Source organism: Salmo salar, chromosome ssa05 (assembly GCF_905237065.1).
Source record: "Salmo salar chromosome ssa05, Ssal_v3.1, whole genome shotgun sequence".
NCBI lineage: Eukaryota > Metazoa > Chordata > Actinopteri > Salmoniformes > Salmonidae > Salmo > Salmo salar.
Window position 1 is genome coordinate 35,685,300 of NC_059446.1, and position 20,388 is coordinate 35,705,687.

General features: G+C 41.7%; 1 protein-coding gene across 1 annotated transcript; it reads left to right on the forward strand.

Annotated features, from left to right (window-relative positions):
- Positions 1-7,480: 7,480 nt before the first annotated feature.
- LOC106604737 (P2Y purinoceptor 4) lies at positions 7,481-13,242 on the forward strand. The gene is made up of 2 exons (XM_014199708.2): positions 7,481-7,724; positions 8,734-13,242. Exon 2 carries the CDS (start codon positions 8,777-8,779, stop codon positions 9,857-9,859), a length of 1,083 nt encoding a protein of 360 aa, XP_014055183.1. The 5' UTR covers positions 7,481-7,724; positions 8,734-8,776; the 3' UTR covers positions 9,860-13,242.
- The last annotated feature ends 7,146 nt before the right edge of the window (positions 13,243-20,388 follow it).

The following is a 20,388-nucleotide window of genomic DNA, read 5'->3' on the forward strand; positions in this document are numbered from 1 at the left end:
GCCACACACATGATAGCTCAGTGGATGTTATCAAGGCCTGCATGTTTGAACAGGAGAAATACTTTTACTCTTATGTAAATTCCAATGTAAAGTGTACCCATGGAGCGACAGTCATTGTGGGAAAATAATAGGCATTTTTCCTTACAGCAAATGTTCTATAACTACAAGCTGTATGTGTGTCCCTTATAACTTCGGAACCCAGAACCATTTCCTGTCTGCGCTGGCCATGTAAGTTCTACTCGTTCTAACACAGGCAACAGGCACAAGAGTGGAGGACGTGTGTCCATGCGGGATTTGGAGAAATCTGTTGATATTATTGGTCTGTGTGTTTGGGGCCTGTGGTGGTGCATATAGAAAAAGTTAGTCATTCAAAAATGAGCCAACACATCCCTCTGTGTCACTTGACAGCGGGTATGTGTCAGTGACCCCCTGGCTGACCGTAGAGGCAAATGTGTACTGGTCACCCCGCCTGGACTCAGACACTGCGGCGGGGTGATGGCCAGGGTGATAAGACCCCCGGTCAGACTGGCTCCGGTGGAACTATCATGATGTCATCACAGGACATCCTCAGGGGATTCTGGGACTTTTGGCAGAATGTCAACATAGTGATCCTGTTTGCTCCTCTATAAACCCAACAGCCTTTGTCCACTACAGTAGGTTAGTTTAAAGCCAGGAACAAGATGATAGTGTGTCTGTGATTCTTTCCAAATCATTCTAATCCAACTGCTACTACTAATAATAATAAGGCTGTGGCTGCTGAGCTGACATTTCCCTGACCTTTTTATCCCGAGCGCATGTTTCTTTACCTCTGCGTTAGGCACATATTTTTCTGTTCTCCTTCCCTTCACATTTCTCGCTGCCAGTCGTGAATGATAATTCACGACTGGCAGCGTTTTACTGGTTGAGTTTTAGCCACATGAGAGGAAAATGTGGTGTTTTTTGTCTTGCAGTAATGCAATGCTATTATATTTGTTTATTTTATGTAGAGTACTATCCTCATGTGATCTTGCAGACATTGATTCAGCTTTCATCTATCGTTATTAAACAAGCACCATTCGCAAGAGTTCTCTAAAAGTAGAACACAGACAGCGCATAAGGAGAGAATTAACACATGCGCAGGAGCTTGGGGACCTTTAACGTTAGAAAAAAAAGGTCTGGGAAAAGTTGGATCCTCAGCCACTCCATAATAATAATACACTGAATGTATAATGCGCAGTGAGTGTGTTAAAATAAATCAAATAAAAAAAAAACGAAATAAGGGCACAAGTAGACAGGGTACCTGAAACAAAGAACAAAGGGACACAACAAGGAACACGTCTACAGTGAGCTCCAAAATTATTGGGACAGTGACACATATTTTGTTGTTTTGGCTCTGTACTCCAGCACTTTGGATTTGAAATGATACAGTGGACCTGGACCCGGTGAGGGGTAGAGCCTCGGTTTTGCGGCTGTTAATTAAGTTGAAGGGAGTTTTGCTTCATCCAAGCTCTTATCTCCTTAAGGCAGGTGTTTAGACGAGCACAGGCAGCAGAGAGACTTGGGGCAGTTTTCACCAGTGGTGATCAGGGTTGTTTAAGATGAGGGAGGACGATACGCATTTTTTATTATTCTTTTATTATGGGCATGGCCTTATTTCTATTACAGCATATTGGATGACTGTCATTTATATTACATTCACCCAGTTCAATGTAACATCGATAAGTTTAGGCTACTACATGATACTCTAGTTTTCCCTATACCCTTCGTGAGGTTGCTACAACCTAGTCTATTAATGAAAGTTTACAACGTAGGTGCACAGGTCGAGATACATTTTGTAATCAAGGTGACAGACATTGGCACATTCAATACCGCCTTACACACTTTTGCCTGCATCTAGCTGATCTAGGGTGTAATCATTAGTCCAACAGTTAAAAATGAGTTTCTATTGGACAAATTCAGGTTATGTTTATCCCCTTTTTGTTCTGTTTGCTTCCATTTAAGAAACGTTTTCAACAGAGTTGGCGGAATGAATACACCTCTGATCACATGCAAACACAGTTCACTTTCATAGCAGCCACATAGAATCAGCATGATCCCTTGATCGTTGTATAATTCCTTCTCGCATCCATATGCTCTCCTCCTCTCACCTTTTCCCTTCACTTGTGGACTTCAGTGTTCAAAACGTCAGTGGGCTGTCATGTGCCTTTTACTGAGGAGTGGCTTCCGTCTGGCCAATCTACCATACAGGCCTGATTGGTGGAGTGCAATGGCCCTGACCAAGACCCTTTTCCCCCGATTGCTCAGTCTGGCCGGGCAGCCAGCTCTAGGAAGAGACTTGGTGGTTCCAAACTTCTCCCATTTAAGAATGATGGAGGCCACCGTGTTCTTGGGGACCTTCAATGCTGCAGAAATGTTTTGGTACCCTTCCCCAGATCTGTGCCTCAACACAATCCTGTCTCGGTGCTCTACGGACAATTTATTTGACCTCATGGCTTTGCTTTTGCTCTGACATGCACTGTCAACTGTGGGACCTTATATAGATAGGGGTGTGCCTTTCCAAATCATGCCCAATAAATTGAATTTACCACAGGTGGACTCCAATCCAGTTGTAGAAACATCTCCCGGATGATCAATGGAAACAGGATGCACCTGAGCTCAATTTCGAGTCTCATAGCAAAGGGTTTAAATACTAATGTAAATAAGGTATTTCTGTTTTTTATTTTTAATACATTTTCAAACATTTATAAAAACCTGTTTTCGCTTTGTCCTTATGGCATATTTTGTGTAGTGTAGATTTTATAATAAGGCTGTAACATAACAGAATGTTGAAATAGGGAACGGGTCTGAATACTTTCCGAATGCACTGTATTTGGTGACGTGAATGCGTATATTTAGTATAGATTTATCTAAAAAGGATAACTTTTCAAAATATTTCCCTATTTTTTATTATTATTAAATTCACTGAGGGGGATGGTCCTCCCCTTCCTTCTTTGAGGAGCCTCCACTGGTTTTCACATATAGCTGGCTGTCATCAGGAGAGGAATATCATTGATATTATCTGTATGAGTGCTCACCTGATGCTAACTCATTACCCTGGTAGTCTACTACAGATGTTATTGGATTAGAATTTTTTTTAAATACAATACACTGACTTTCTGTCTGTGAAAGTTATATAAAGCAAGTCAGCCTGTCCTTTGATTGGTACTGAGTGGGTTTCTGACTTCTCCATGGGTCAGGGGCCAGGGTTTAAAGGGGAAGGGAGAAGAGGGGCTGCACTGACCCCAGGATATGAGCAGTAGAACTGCCGGCCGAACAGAACGAATGCAGAGCAAATTAACACCATGACACCATGACACTGCAATGAGCCTAATTTGTTTGAAGAACCAAAGAAGCACAATTACCCTAAATAGTCACTTACAGTATAAATCCTCAATAGAAATCGTTCACACGTGAAAGTTATGTTGTTTTAACAAGGGCATCTGCAAGGGTGAAATTCCATTCAAAAGCTTTTGGTATTTGTTTAATTAGTCCACTTTTGATACAGTCCCAAAATGTTTTGTCAGCAATCAAGTTTTCAAGATGTAGAACAGTCAAAATACAGAAAGTGTAACAGTATGCTGCGTTTGAAAATTTGAGCCATAGATATTCAAATCTACAATCCCAACAGGGCCACACCCATGGGCTCGTACACACACAGTCTACATACCACAAGCTACAGTACAGGAATCAGGTCCCGTCTCAGAGTAGGAGCGCTGATTTAAGATCAGGTCCCCCCTGTCCATGTAATCTTATTCATTATGATCTAAAAGGCAAAGCTGATCCTAGATCCGCACTCCTACTCTGAGACGCTTTGTGAATACGGGCCCAGATCTGATGCATGCTATATGGAACTAAAAGCATAACTATTGTAGTTTCTGACCGTCCTGTTTGGAGTCACGTGAAAACTGACATTCCCAGATAGATAACACCTGGACTATGCATCTCTGCCAACGTTAGCTTACTGCTCATCCTGTCCACATTTATTTCTTTATGATCATGTTTTATCACTCACATTTCCGGCAAATTAAGACGATGACGTGGAAAGGTGGCCAGAGTCAATAGTACATTTCTCCTGTCATGCCAGGATCGACCGCTGTGTAAATGTGCTACTTTGCGACAACCATTTACAGAACTGTCTAAATATTAACCTTAAAGCTGTAGCAATGACCCACCAATATCAGGCTTGGCTGGCAGTAGAGTAACATGAGAATGATGACAAGCAGGACAGAGTTGAAGAGAAACAGTAGCATACTTTTTGGTAGAATACAGTCTGATTAATCACTTTCACGGTATATTAACCTTAACACTCATTTGGAAAATCGAATACATAAACAAAGGCTATTTAAATTTCTGCCGTTTAGCAAATGCTCTTATCCAGAGCAACTTACAGTAGTGAGTGCATATATTTTCTTGGTGCCCTGTGGGAATAGAACCCACAACACTAGTGTTGCAAGGGCCATAGGCTATCAACTGAGCTACACAGGAATGGTAAAAAAGTAATGCATTACTCTCCATATTGATACAGCTGCCCTGGTCAATTAGTAGGCTAGTGCAGTAGGCCCTACAGTAGGTCATTATACAGCTAATCACAGTTCATATGATTTCCACTTTGATTTATTACAGTTTGTATCCGATTAAATACACAGTGGTTCCCCGACGGTGTTGAGTCATAAGATTTCGGCACGTTTGGTTATGTGCCAGTTCTCATGAAATTGTTAGGGTTGATTCCTCTTCTATTGAAAGGAAGTTGCAGACTTAGGAGGTCAGACATGCACACAGTGTCAACACATATCAATTTTACTTCCCAATTTGGTCCCCAACACAGCTCCATACGCCGTGTGTTTGTGTTTTTCTACTTGATTGTCACGTCCTGGCCAGTATAAGGGTTAATTGTTATTGTAGTTTGGTCAGGACGTGGCAGAGGGTATTTGTTCTGTGTTTAGCCGTGTGCCTTGCCAGACTGTTCGTTTGTCAGGGTGTGTTTCATGTGGTTCTGTATATTGTGGAGTTACGCTATTCCTTTTGGGCTGCGTCCCTGGTTACGTTCTTTGAAGGGTGGTGCGTTACTTTTGCACACCTTGCACTTTATACCTTGCATATTTTCCGTGTGGATATTTTTATTAAATTCATTAACGGAATTTTTCTGTCTCCTGCACCTGACTCTTCGGAATCCACAAGCCACCCATTGTGACATTGATATGATATTTGTGGTTGCGGTTATATGTGAATAAATTATTTGTGAGAAATCACTAATTTCGTCAAATACACTGAGTGTACAAAACATTAAGGACACCTTCCTAATATTGAGTTGCACCCCCCTTTTGCCCTCAGAATAGCCTCAATTTTTCGGGGCATGCTCTCTACAAGGTGTCGAAAGAGTTCTACAGGAATGTTGGCCCATGTTGACTCCAATGCTTCCCACAGTTGTGTCAAGTTGGCTGGATGTCCTTTGGGTGGTGGATCATTCTTGATACACACGAGAAACTGTTGAGCGTGAAAAACCCAGCAGTGTTGCAGTTCTTAACACAAACCGGTGAGCCTGGCACCTACTGCTGAAGGTCCTAAACGATATCGTAACCGCCATCGATAAGAAACAATACTGTGCTGCCATATTCATTGACCTGGCCAAAGCTTTCGACTCTGTCAATCACCACATCCTCATCGGCAGACTCAATAGCCTTGGTTTCTCAAATGATTGCCTCGCCTGGTTCACCAACTACTTCTCTGATAGAGTTCAGTGTGTCAAATCGGATGGCCTGTTGTCCGGACCTCTGGCAGTCTCTATGGGGGTGCTACAGAGTTCAATTCTCGGGTTGACTCTTTTCTCCGTATACATCAATGATGTCGCTCTCGCTGCTGGTGATTCTCTGATCCACCTCTACGAAGACGAAACCATTCTGTATACTTCTGGCCCTTCTTTGGACACTGTGTTAACAACCCTCCAGACAAGCTTCAATGCCATACAACTCTCCTTCCGTGGCTTCCAACTGCTCTTAAATACAAGTAAAACTAAATGCATGCTATTCAACCGATCGCTGCCTGCACCTGCCCGCCTGTCCAGCATCACTACTCTGGACAGTTCTGACTTAGAAGGTGTCTGGTTAGACTGTAAACTCTCCTTCCAGACTCACATCAAACATCTCCAATCCAAAGTTAAATCTAGAATTGGCTTCCTATTTCGCAACAAAGCATCCTTCACTCATGCTGCTAAACATACCCTCGTAAAACTGACCATCCTACCGATCCTCGACTTCGGCGATGCCATTTACAAAATAGCCTCCAATACCCTACTCAACAAACTGGATGCAGTCTATCACAGTGCCATCCGTTTTGTCACCAAAGCCCCATATACTACCCACCACTGCGACCTGTACACTCTCGTTGGCTGGCCCTCGCTTCATACTCGTCGCCAAACCCACTGGCTCCAGGTCATCTACAAGACCCTGTTAGGTAAAGTCCCCCCTTATCTCCGCTCACTGGTCACCATAGCAGCACCCACCTGTAGCACGTGCTCCAGCAGGTATATCTCTCTGGTCACCCCCAAAGCCAATTCCTCCTTTGGCCGTCTCTCCTTCCAGTTCTCTGCTGCCAATGACTGGAACGAACTACAAAAATCTCTGAAACTGGAAACACTTATCTCCCTCACTAGCTATAAGCACCAGCTGTCAGGGCAGCTCACAGATCACTGCACCTGTACATAGCCCATCTGTAATTTGGCCCAAACAACTACCACTTCCCATACTGTATTTATTTATTTTGCTCCTTTGCACCCCATTATTTATATTTCTACTTTGCATTTTCTTCTACTGCAGATCTACCATTCCAGTGTTTTACTTGCTATATTGTGTTTACTTTGCCACCATGGCCTTTTTGCCTTTACCTCCCTTATCTCACCTCATTTGCTCACATTGTATATAGACTTATTTTTCTACTGTATTATTGACTGTATGTTTGTTTTTACTCCATGTGTAACTCTGTGTTGTTGTATGTTATCGAACTGCTTTGCTTTATCTTGGCCAGGTCGCAATTGTAAATGATAACTTGTTCTCAACTTGCCTACCTGGTTAAATAAAGGTGAAATAAAATAAATAAATAAAAACTTCCATACCCCTTTCAAAGGCACTTAAATATTTTGTCTTTCCCATTCACCCTCTGAATGTCACACATGCACAATCCATGTCTCAATTGTCATAAGGGTTAAAAATAGATTTTTTTTATCTGTCTTCTCCCCATCTATACTGATTGAAGTGGATTTAACAAGTGACATCAATAAGGGATCATAGATTTCACCTGGATTCACCTGGTCAGTCCATTTAACGGAAAGAGCAAGTGTAATATTTTGTACACTCAGTGTATATGAAGCAATATTGTGAGAATTATGCTACATCACTTCAAAAGGCAAATTTACAAAAAAATATAAGTAATCAAAAAATTCATATTGAGCACTATTTGAAATCAGTGTTATTATCATGCTAAAACATTGATTGAATATCGGGTTTAAAACGAATAACTTGCCTCAGTAATATCGGAGTTGTATTTCATGTGGACGGATGAGAAGAAGGGGGCATATTTCCTTTAGACCGGAGAGTCAGTCAAGACGCATATACCATTTCTATCCAAGCCGTTTGCAGAGATAGTGCGCTCACTGCACTGAGAGCAGCGGTCACAAGTCAAGTCCGTCTCGGCAAGTCAATTTTGTATCTAAGGTGGGTAAATTGTACATCTCAGTTCAACTTTGAAGTTATATATCCCTTATGTCAGGGTTATTAGCTATAGTGCAATTATTACGATGAGTCACATTGAGTTGCCAGGTTTTCAAGAAGTGTGCATCCTCGTCAGTTTTTTAAATGTATTTTTTAAACCATGCGCACATTTCTCTGTAATCTTCCGGCGAACTATTTGGATTACAGATTTAGATACAACACCAATGTTATCCGTTTATGGATATGGCTCGGTATTTGGGGTTCATTTCAGAATAGGCTTTGTAGGAAATGAAAACATTTTTTTTTAGGTTAGGCTATAAGCAGAGCAGTCTCTAGACTTTTCGGTTGGGGGAGCCCACCAAACGGCCTAATGTTTTAGTAGAACCCTTTTGACAGCTGAGAGAAAAATGTACATTTGAAAATGTATTTCATGCAATTCTACACATTTTGCCATGGGCAGAGATAAAATTTTGCCATGTTATTTTTTTATTCATTCAATTCCACTCATTTTGCCATGGGGCAGAGATACATGATTACAACACGTTTAGATAACTGTCAGACTAACATACTAACATACCAAATTGTTAGCTGACATGGCTAATTGAGTGACAGTCAGTGACTGACAAAACAAGAGAAAAACTGCTAATGCACAACCAAAATTCGAACGTGCACCTCGTCTATTCTATTATTCTAACTCTCAACAAGTTGCGACCCCAACTGAGTTCCTAAAAAAAGGCTACTGCTTATATTGCTTATGCCTGGAGCCGGCCCTGGATATATACAGTGCAGTAAACTTTTATGAGCAGGTTGAACTTCAGTTCATTCTTCAAAGATGTCAACAAAACATTTGTATTTCTAACACAACATGCTGTTAATATTTTTCTTTCCAGAAAAAATTGAATCAGGGACTGCTTCAAAATTTGAATTCATACTAAATATATATATTTTTGGTGAAACTGTCATTTTCAGAGTGATGCCATGTGGATTCCAAATGTATTCAATGTCTCCACAGATATTACAATCCAAGCCTTAGCTCTCTGCTGAAGAGACAGAAGATGGACTCAGCCATTAACAGCCACCTTGTGCAGAACCAGTCCATTCTTCTGAGTGCTGGTTATTCCAACGAGACCTGTCGCTTCAATGAGGAGTTTAAGTACATCCTACTGCCTGTTTCCTATAGCCTGGTGTGCGTTCTGGGTCTGGTGCTGAACTCTGTGGCTCTGTGGATGTTCCTGACCAAGATGCGACCGTGGAACACCAGCACCGTCTACATGTTCCACCTGGCCCTCTCAGACTTCCTGTACGTTCTCTCCCTGCCCACCCTCATCTACTACTACGCTAACCGCAGCCACTGGCCCTTCGGCGTGGCCGCCTGCAAGATCGTCCGCTTCTTGTTCTACGCCAACCTCTACTGCAGCATCCTCTTCCTCACCTGCATCAGCGTCCACCGCTACCTGGGCATCTGCCACCCCATCAAGGCCCTGACCATGGTGAAGCCACGCCATGCCCACGCCGTGTGTGGAATGGTGTGGGCTGCTGTCACGGCGTGTCTGGTGCCCAACCTCATCTTTGTCACCACCAGCCAGAGGGACAACGACACGATGTGTCACGATACGACCAATCCCGAGAAGTTTGAGGAGTATGTGGACTACAGCTCTGCGGTCATGGTCCTGCTGTTCGGCATCCCGTTCATGGTCATCATGGTCTGTTACTGTCTGATGGCACTGGCTCTGTGTCGGCCCAGACGGGGGCTCTCGTCCAGCCTGCAGAACTCACCCTCACGCACCAAGTCCATCAAGCTAATTGTGGTGGTGCTGGTGGTGTTCGCCGTGTGTTTTGTACCCTTCCATATCACACGCACCCTTTACTACACCTACCGTGTACTGAATGCCAAATGTGAATTTCTGAACATCGTCAACTTTGCCTATAAGATCACCAGGCCCCTGGCCAGTGTGAACAGTTGTATTGATCCCCTCCTGTATTTCCTGGCTGGGGATCACTACCGCTCTAAGCTGGTCAAAGCTCTCACTGGAAATAGACCGACAACCTGCCTGACAAAGCGCCCCAAAAAGAACCATGAGATCGCCCTGGTCTATAAGAACCCAGAGCCTAAAGCCAGCGCTGAACCTATGAGATAGTGGGTTATACATATGGACAACTATGGGGCATCATATAGATATGCCTAACCTCCATGATATAAACAGGGAGGAAACAGTTAAAAGTCCTAGGCTGGCCACTACACAGCTGCACTTTCTTTGGATGCTGTTCTGTCATTTCAGACACAGGATGACTACTGTCCAGAGTGAACGAAGGGGCCTTTTGACAGAACTCAGACCTGAATGAGAAGTTCAGTTCCTATAAGGCTGTTGGGTCAACGCAGCTAATGTCATGTTAAAGAGAATGAAGAAGTGGGAGTACGGTTGAGTTCAGATAACAGTTGTGAAAAAAGTACCTAATTACCATACTTGAGTAAAGTAAAAATGAAAGTCACCCAGTAAAATAGTACTTGAGTAAAACATTTTACTTTTTTTTATTTTTTAGTCATTTAGCAGACGCTCTTATCCAGAGTGACTTACAGTAGTGAATACATTTTTTTTTTTTAAATCCCGTACTGGTCCCCCATGGGAATTGAACCCACAACCCTGGCGTTGCAAACACCATGCTCTACCAACTGAGCCACACGGGACCTAAAGTCTAAAAGCATTTGTTTTTAAATATACTTAAGTATCAAATGTAAATGTAATTGCTAAAATATACTTAAGTATCAAAGTAAAAGTAAAACTATAAATTATTTCCAATTCCTCATATTAAGCAAACCAGACAACATCTTTTTCTTGCTTTTTAATTTATGTGTGTTTAGTGAGTCCGTCAGATCAGAAGCAGTAGGGATGACCAGGGATGTTCTCTTGATAAGTGCGTGAATTGGACCCTTTCCCTGTCCTGCTAAGCATTCAAAATGTAATGAGTTATTTTGTGTGTAAGGGAAAATGTACAGAGTTAAAAAGTACATTATTTTCTTTAGGAATGTAGTGAAGTAAAAGTTGTCAAAAAATATAAATAGTAAAGTACAGATACCCAAAAAAACGACTTAAGTAGTACTTTAAAGTACTTTACACCGCTGGAAAACAGTCTCCTTATCACCACTAACACTTTAAAACAGTGTTGAAAGTATGTAGTTCCGTGAGACATCCACATTCCCCCTTGTTAGTAAGAAGCTATGGCAGGTAGCCTAATGGATAAGAATAACTGAACGGTTGCTGGTTCAAATCCCCGAGCTGACTAGGTGAAAAATCTGTTGAGCAAGGCACTTAACCCTAATTGCTCCTGTAAGTTGCTCTGGATAAGAGCTTCCGCAAAAATGTAAAAGCCAAGTCTGTTTTATACATGTACTGTACAGTCTCTTCCTAATATGAATATTTGTGTATTAATTTAATTCTGCCGGTTGCCGTGCTTGTAAGACAAGAGTTCAAATCCTTTCAACCAGGGAAACAAAACAGTTTATGTGCCTCTGTCTGAGCCAGACTGTAGTCTCATAGAATTAATTCTTAACTGACTTGCCTAGTTAAATAAAGGTTAAATAAATAAAATAAAAATATTACCACAGAGTGTTATGCACAGTAGCTACAGGACTCTGAAGAGCAGGAGGAAATGTATGTAATCTGTAATCTGTTTGTTCAGATTTGTGTTATTATGGTAGCACGTACTCAGAGAGAGGCTCTGTGGATGGGTATGACAGAATGGATTATTATGGATTATCAGTGAGTTACTGTGATCATCAAAAGCATCTCTTCCTATAACATTATTTAAAAAATATGATCCAAGGAGTTTGGCTGGTAAAAATGTCTTCCAGTCAGAGTGGAGGTGACGTCACAATTATCAAAAAAACTCAGAGGTTGAGGCAAGCTGAAACAGTTCAACAGAAACAGTGTGTGTTATCCAAAAAATGTGTGGTAGCTAAAGCACTAGTCCTCTCCCAGCTGTTTGTGTCCTTCAGCACAGCGTCTCCACAGCTGTCTATCTGTCTGTCTCTGCAGTGGGGAAACCAGGGGTGGGGTGGTGTGAGGGAGTAGAGGGACTGAATGGATGCGTAGGCTGGAGTATCAACTCCATCCAACAACCCACACTTTGGATAAAGAGGAGATTTTCCTGCATTACCCAATTTGGACTCATTACTAGACCCAACATGGTCTTTTTCCACACTAGTTTTGGTTGTTGTTGTTGTTGTTGTTGTTGTTGCTGCTCTCAGAAAGACTGTCTTACTTTCCATGTGAAAGCAGATGTCTCTGTAAAGCAGATTGCAGGTCAGAGGTCCATTCCTAAGGGTATTTGAAGTACTACACTGCTGTACTTTATATTTAAGCTACTGGTCGTGTTTATATAAGGCATTATAACTCAGCTTCAAGGTATGATATGAAGGCACATGGTTCAATAGGTTTATAATAACATAATGCCATTAAATCGATTTTTATAAATCCACATTTGCTTACCGTCATTTGGTTATAATTTTATTTTGTTATGCGCTATGTGTTATGTCAATATTTGTCAATATTTATCCATGACATTGGTTGATTAACCAAAATCTAAGTTGTGTGCGTATATCGAACTGAACTCCTTCGTGCTGCAGTGTCTTGCAGACTTGAATGGGGTTATGATAGAGGGAGAGTGTGGGAAAGTAATGGTTGGTTACGTGTCTCACCCAAACATGAGGCGTTATCGGATGTAGGTCCTCCATGATTCAGACAGGGGTGAAAGGAGGAGACCTGAGGAAGTGGGAGGACGGGACGGATGGAGAAACAAGAGCAGGAAGTGAGCTGGTCATGGTAGTGGACTGTTTGGGTTTTTCCTTCCCTGGTCCGTGCCAAGAAAACCAAGCTGGCCCCACCAACCAAAAGATCTTGTGCTTCCACTTTCCAGCCAAGGCTCTGTATTGATTGTCCATCGTAATCATCCATAAACAAACTGATATTGAGATCTGAAATAGGGGAAGACCAACTCTCCATAAAGCAATAGATGGTGTTAAAATAGTCACAGTACACAGCAGGTGTATTCTCCATATTTCTGTAGAGCATTGTTAGTTGTTGTCAATGACAACTTTTACTTCATTACATTCCTAAAGTAAATAATGTACTTTTTACTCCATACATTTCCCCTGACACCCAAAAGTACTTGTTATATTTTGAATGCTTAGCAGGACAGGAAAATGGTCAAATTCACACACTTATCAAGAGAACATTCCTGGTAATCCATATTGCCTCTGATCTGGCAGACTCATTAAACATGCATGCTTCATTTGTAAATTATGCCTGAGTGTTGGAGTGTGACCCTGGCTATCCGTATATAATGAAAAAAGCAAGAAAAAGGTGCCGTCTGGTTAGCTTAATATAAGGAATTAGAAATAATTTACACTTTTACTTTTGATACTTATGTATATTTTAGCAATTACATTCACTTATGCATTGTTTGTTGTACGCCTTCAGTTATTGGTTGTCCATTGTCATAAACTAGTCAAACTAATGTTCAACTAATTGTCTGCAATTCAGTGTTTTGCAATGATTTAGTTGTCTTGTCTGCCCCGCTACCTTCATACCTCTGCTCTCCTTTCCAACAAGGATGCATTAAAGGGTATATTTAAATACAGATTTTATGCTCAAAGAGACCAGCTAGTTGTTAAAGCCGTCCACTGATGTAATAGCAAGCCCCAGGAAGAATATGGTTTCCATGGATATTTATCTGAAGATTTGTAGTCTGGTCAGATTTGGAATCCCATGAGCACTAGCGCCACTCTGTGGGCTGACTGTGACAAAACCGATTAGTGGTGTGCATTGGTGCCTCTAAGTATCTAAAACGGAATAGAAATGTAACAATGGAATACAAATTATATCTAGGCTTAAATGTAGATGTTTAGTACTGATGTACCTATCGATAAAAAAAAAAAATAAAAACATTTAATTTTAATGACTTTTTGTATACAAAATAATTTGTCACATAAGTCTTAGGCCCAACAAAGAAATTTACAGCCGTGGCCAAAAGTTTAGAGAATGACACAAATATTCATTTTCACAAAGTCTGCTGCCTCAGTTTGTATGATGGCAATTTGCATATACTCCAGAATGTTATGAAGAGTGATCAGATGAATTGCAAAGTCCCTATTTGCCATGCAAATGACTGAATCCCCAAAAAACATTTCCACTGCATTTCAGCCCTGCCACAAAAGGACCAGCTGACATCATGTCAGTGATTCTCTTGTTAACACAGGTGTGAGTGTTGACAAGGACAAGGCTGGAGATCACTCTGTCATGCTGATTGAGTTCGAATAACAGACTGGAAGCTTCAAAAGGAGGTTGGTGCTTGGAATCATTGTTCTTCCTCTGTCAACCATGGTTACCTGTAAGGAAACACATGCTGTCATCATTGCTTTGCACAAAAAGGGCTTCACAGGCAAGGATATTGCTGCCAGTAAGATTGCACCTAAATCAACCATTTATCGGATCATCAAGGAACTTCAAGGAGAGCGGTTCAATTGTTGTGAAGAAGGCTTCAGGGCGCCCAAGAAAGTCCACCAAGCGCCAGGACCGTCTCCTAAAGTTGATTCAGCTGCAGGATCGGGGCACCACCTGTACAGAGCTTGCTCAGGAATGGCAACAGGCAGGTGTGAGGTTATCTGCACGCACAGTGAGGCGAAGACTTTTGGAGGATGGCCTGGTGTCAAGAAGGGCAGCAAAGAAGCCACTTCTCTCCAGGAAAAACATCAGAGACAGACTGATATTCTGCAAAAGGTACAGGGATTGGACTGCTGAGGACTGGGGTAAAGTCATTTTCTCTGATGAATCCCCTTTCCGATTGTTTGGGGCATCCGGAAAAAAGCTTGTCCGGAGAAGACAAGGTGAGCGCTACCATCAGTCCTGTGTCATGCCAACAGTAAAGCATCCTGAGACCATTCATGTGTGGGGGTGCTTCTCAGCCAAAGGAGTGGTCTCACTCACAATTTTGCCTAAGAACACAGCCATGAATAAAGAATGGTACCAACACATCCTCCGAGAGCAACTTCTCCCAACCATCCAGGAACAGTTTGGTGACGAACAATGCATTTTCCAGCATGATGGAGCACCTTGCCATAAGGCAAAAGTGATAACTAAGTGGCTCGGGGAACAAAACATTGATATTTTGGGTCCATGGCCAGGAAACTCCCCAGACCTTAATCCCATTGAGAACATGTGGTCAATCCTCAAGAGGCGGGTGGACAAACAAAACCCCACAAATTATGACAAACTCCAAGCATTGATTATGCAAGAATGGGCTGCCATCAGTCAGGATGTGGCCCAGAAGTTAATTGACAGCATGCCATGGCGGATTGCAGAGGTCTTGAAAAAGAAGGGTCAACACTGCAAATATTGACTCTTCGCATCAACTTCATGTAATTGTCAATAAAAGCCTTTGACACTTATGAAATGCTTGTAATTATACTTCAGTATTCCATAGTAACATCTGACAAAAATATCTAAAGAAACTGAAGCATAAAACTTTGTGGAAATTAATATTTGTGTCATTCTCAAAACTTTTGGCCACGACTGTACTCTGTTGTTAGGATATATAATGTTGTATAAACCAACCACATACAATATAATTACCAATAGTATATACCACTGCACATCTTTACAGAAGATTCAGTCATCTCATGTAGGATGTTCTCAGCTTGGTCAGTAGGTGGCCCCATCGGTTTCTTTACTAAAGCATGGGCATCATGTGAAACTATATCAGTTAATTACCTATGGGTTTATCGCATTTATTGAGATATAGGTTGATATTATTACAAGTGATGTTGAGTTGAAAATAATCTTAACCCAAAATAAAATAGGGGAAGTTTGGCAAGGAGTTTCTTTGACTATATATTTTTTTCTGTGAAGTCAGTAGCAAGTCAATTTAATTGTTATAGACATTTACTATAGGGAGGGCCTCAATATTTCCTATAATAGCTAAACATTATGAATTTATACATTGTCATTGGTATAGTATAAACAGGCAAGTAAACAGGCATTGTATAGCTCACTGCAGAAGGTGTAATAAAAGCACAATGTTTATCATAAAGCAGGTTTAAGTAGTCTAGTCTCAGCAGTTCATTTACAGCAGACAATATTTTAATGCTAGAACTTGGTATAAAATGAAGCAAAATACAAACATTATTTTTTGAAACCTCTATTCTGTAAATATATGGGAACATATTGTCTCTTGATATAGGGTAACATTTGGGTAAAATATTGTTGTTCCTTTCAGACCTCAGTAATGAGAACATTTATTAATGCCATAAGTTCTCTGACATTTATGAATGCTGTTGGACTTGTAAAATGCAATGGACTTATAAAATAAGTTTAGTAATTTGCATATTTTTATAGAAGTAAATAAGTCTTATGTAAATATTATATTGAGCATACCACATGCATATGGAAACTATGCATTGAAAGCCTACAACTTTCAGAGTGTTAAGGTGAACATATTTTAATAGAGTAATAAAAAAAATCTATTAAGTTATTAAATATTTATAATCAACCCTAAACATCTCGGCTATTTTTCAGGATATGGGGTTATACGTTTAAAAGCTTGATGAGTTTCATAAATACTAACTTATCAGCAGCCTATTTCATATATTTTCCACAAAATACATAAATACGTTGAAATTGTACTGATTTAATTGAAAATGTATATTCCTTAAATAAACACTGGAAAAATGACAAATTGTCAGTTTTTTCCTGAATGTTTTCATTTTTCCCCTCGTTTTTTGGGGGTAATCAAAAGTTATTTGTAATAATGCATGCAGTGTTTCAAAGTAATGCATGATACATGTCGCTGTATTTAACGTTATATTGTACTGTAATCTATGTATTATTCTTCATACACTTATTAATTACGCCATTAGAAAAGAAGAGGGATCCGTGCGCCCCCCTCCTGCCTCTCTCGTCGATCCACATCGCGCTCGCCTCATGAAAGGCGCGGCTGCTCCAAGGACATGGCTCTGCGCAGGTGAAGAACATCTGTGTTGAATACTCAGGGTCACAATATTGTAGACACCTAACGGATAATACGTTTCTAATAATTTCTTGAAGTTACTCTGAGGACTGTGTAGTGTATTATATCAAGTGTGAAAGGAAAGAGACGCATTCTGCACCGAATTGAGTTCTGCGGGCGAAGCAAATTATATTCTCCATATTTTTTTTGCCGAGGAACAATGTAATACTGTTATCCAACGTTTGTTGAGTCTCTCCCACGCTCTTCGTGTGAGATTACAACCTCTCACGATCTACGTCAGGGGCGGGAAACTCCTGTCCTCGGGGGCCTGATTGGCGTCACACATTTTCCCCAGCTCCAGCTAACACACCTGACTCTAATCATGATCTTCAGTTTAGAACGCAATTAGTTTAATCAGCTGTGTCTGCTAGGGATGAGGACAAGTGTGACACCACTCCGGCCCCCAATGACTGGATCAATTGCCTGGAAGGAATTTGACATATAAGACCAACAGCTGAGATGTCCACAGAAGAAGCGGGAACGTATATGACTATTTCAATAGAAAGGTGCATATGTTTTATTTAAATAAGAATATATTACTAATAACAGGTTCACATTTTAGGCCTATGGAGGCTATAAAAAAATGAAGTTGTGCCTCAAGGGAATCTACCAAAGTCTATCCATCGAACTCCACCCCCCCACCCTCAAGGACAATGGTAGCATCCAAATTAAAGGAGGTCTGAACTGACTGATTTAGCCTTGGTTTCAAGCCTCCTTATTAGGAAATGCGACTGAGAACGAGATTTGGGTCTTGGAGGTGTAATGGGTGTCATTATGTGTGTGTTTACATGTGGGAAGTTTTAGTACATTCAGTCTGCCAAAACACTACACAGTTAAATACATTTAAACAGTCTAACCAGGTCTTGGGTTTGGAAGTAGCCTAGGCTAGCTAGCAAACTAGCCAACTCCTTTGCCAATTTCCAAAGTTGGTTTGATTTTGGATAGTGGGGCTAGTTAGGGACAGTCAATAAATTACACAAGGTAAATGGGACAATATTTTCATATTGCACACCTTTTAGTTTTCTCATTAAATACTTTCAATATGTGTAGACTCAAAAACTTCTACAACTTATAGTTGGTTTGAGGCTTTTAAGTCATTGACATTTGGAGCCATTAAAATGTAAAAAAAAAAAAAAAAAATCGAATCAAATTGTATTTGTCACGTGCCGAATAAAACAGGTGTAGACCTTACCGTGAAATGCTTACTTACAAGCCCCTAAACCAGCAATGCAGTTCAAGACTTGTAGTTAAGAAAATATTTACTAAATAAACTAAAGTAACAAAATAACATAAAAGTAAAAAGAAAATTACATAACAATAACGAGGCTGTATACAGGGGGTACCGGTACTGAGTCAATGTGCGGGGGAACAGGTTAGTCAAGGTAATTTGTAAAGTGACTATACATAGATAATAAACAGTGAGTAGCAGCAGTGTAAAAACAAAGGGAGGGGGGGTCAATGTTAATAGTCCGGGTGACCATTTGATTAATTGTTCAGCAGTCTTATAGCTTGGAGAAGCTGTTAAGGAGCCTTTTGGTCCTATAGGCTTGGCTGTACGGTACTGCTTGCCGTGCTGTTATCAGAGAGAACAGTCTATGACTTAGGTGACTGGAGTCTTTGACCATTTTTTGGGCCTTCCTCTGACACCGCCTAGTATATAGGACCTGTATGTCAGGAAGCCAGTGATGTACTGGGCCATAAGCATTCCCTCTGTAGCGCCTTATGGTCAGATGCCGAGCAGTTGCCCTACCAGGCGATGATGCAACTGGTCAAGATGCTCTCGATGGTGCAACTTTAGAACCTTTTGAGGCTCTGGGGACCCACGCCAAAAATGTTCAGTCCCCTGAGGGGGAAAAGGTGTTGTCGTGGCCTCTTAACAACTGTCTTGGTGTGTTTGGATCATGTTGAGATGTGTCTGTAACTCTGTGAGGCATTTATTTGGGCTGCCATTTCTGAGGCTGTTAACGCCAATGAACTTAACCTCTGCAGCAGAGGTAACTCTGGGTCTTCCTTTCACAATGTAACTCCAAGTCAATCACACTTCTGTGAAATCAAACTGTCCACTTAGGAAGCAACACTGATTGACAATACATTTCACATGCTGTTGTTCAAATGGAATAGACAACAGGTGGAAATTATAGGCAATTCGCAAGACACCCCCAATAATGGAGTGGTTCTGCAGGTGGGGACCACAGACCGCTTCTCAGTTCCTATGCTTCCTGGCTGATGTTTTGGTCACTTTTGAATGCTGGCGGTGCTTTCACTCTAGTGGTAGCATGAGACGGAGTCTACAACCCACACAAGTGGCTCAGGTAGTGCAGCTCATCCAGGATGGCACAGCAATGTGAGCTGTGGCAAGAAGGTTTGCTATGTCTGTCAGCGTAGTGTCCAGAGCATGGAGGCGCTACCAGGAGACAGGCCAGTACATCAGGAGACGTGGAGGAGGCCGTAGGAGGGCAACAACCCAGCAGCAGGACCGCTACCTCCGCCTTTGTGCAAGGAGGAGCAGGAGAAGCACTGCCAGAGCCCTGCAAAATGACCTCCAGCAGGCCACAAATGTGCATGTGTCTGCTCAAACGGTCAGAAACAGACTCCATGAGGGTGGTATGAGGGCCCGACATCCACAGGTGGGGGTTGTGCTTACAGCCCAACACCGTGCAGGACGTTTGGCATTTGCCAGAGAACACCAAGATTGGCAAATTCGCCACTGGCGCCCTGTGCTCTTCACAGATGAAAGCAGGTTCACACTGAGCACGTGATAGACGCGACAGAGTCTGGAGACGCTGTGGAGAATGTTCTGCTGCCTGCAACATCCTCCAGCATGACTAGTTTGGCGGTGGGTCAGTCATGGTGTGGGGTGGCATTTCTTTGGGGGGCCGCACAGCCCTCCATGTGCTTGCCAGAGGTAGCCTGACTGCCATTAGGTACCGAGATGAGATCCTCAGACCCCTTGTGAGACCATATGCTGGTGCGGTTGTCCCTGGGTTCCTCCTAATGCAAGACAATGCTAGACCTCATGTGGCTGGAGTGTGTCAGCAGTTCCTGCAAGAGGAAGGCATTGATGCTATGGACTGGCCCGCCCGTTCCCCAGACCTGAATCCAATTGAGCACATCTGGGACATCATGTCTCGCTCCATCCACCAACGCCACGTTGCACCACAGACTGTCCAGGAGTTGGCGGATGCTTTAGTCCAGGTCTGGGAGGAGATCCCTCAGGAGAACATCCGCCACCTCATCAGGAGTATGCCCCGGCATTGTAGGGAGGTCATACAGGCACGTGGAGGCCACACACACTACGGGGCCTCATTTTTACTTGTTTTAAGGACATTACATCAAAGTTGGATCAGCCTGTAGTGTGGTTTTCCACTTTAATTTTGAGTGTGACTCCAAATCCAGACCTCCATGGGTTGATATATTGGATTTCCATTGATTATTTTTGTGTGATTTTGTTGTCAGCACATTCAACTATGTAAAGAAAAAAGTACTTAATAAGATTATTTCTTTCATTCAGATCTAGGATGTTGTTTAAGTGTTCCCTTTATTTTTTTGAGCAGTATATATATATATATATATATATATATATATACTTTCTTTTGTGAGGAAAACA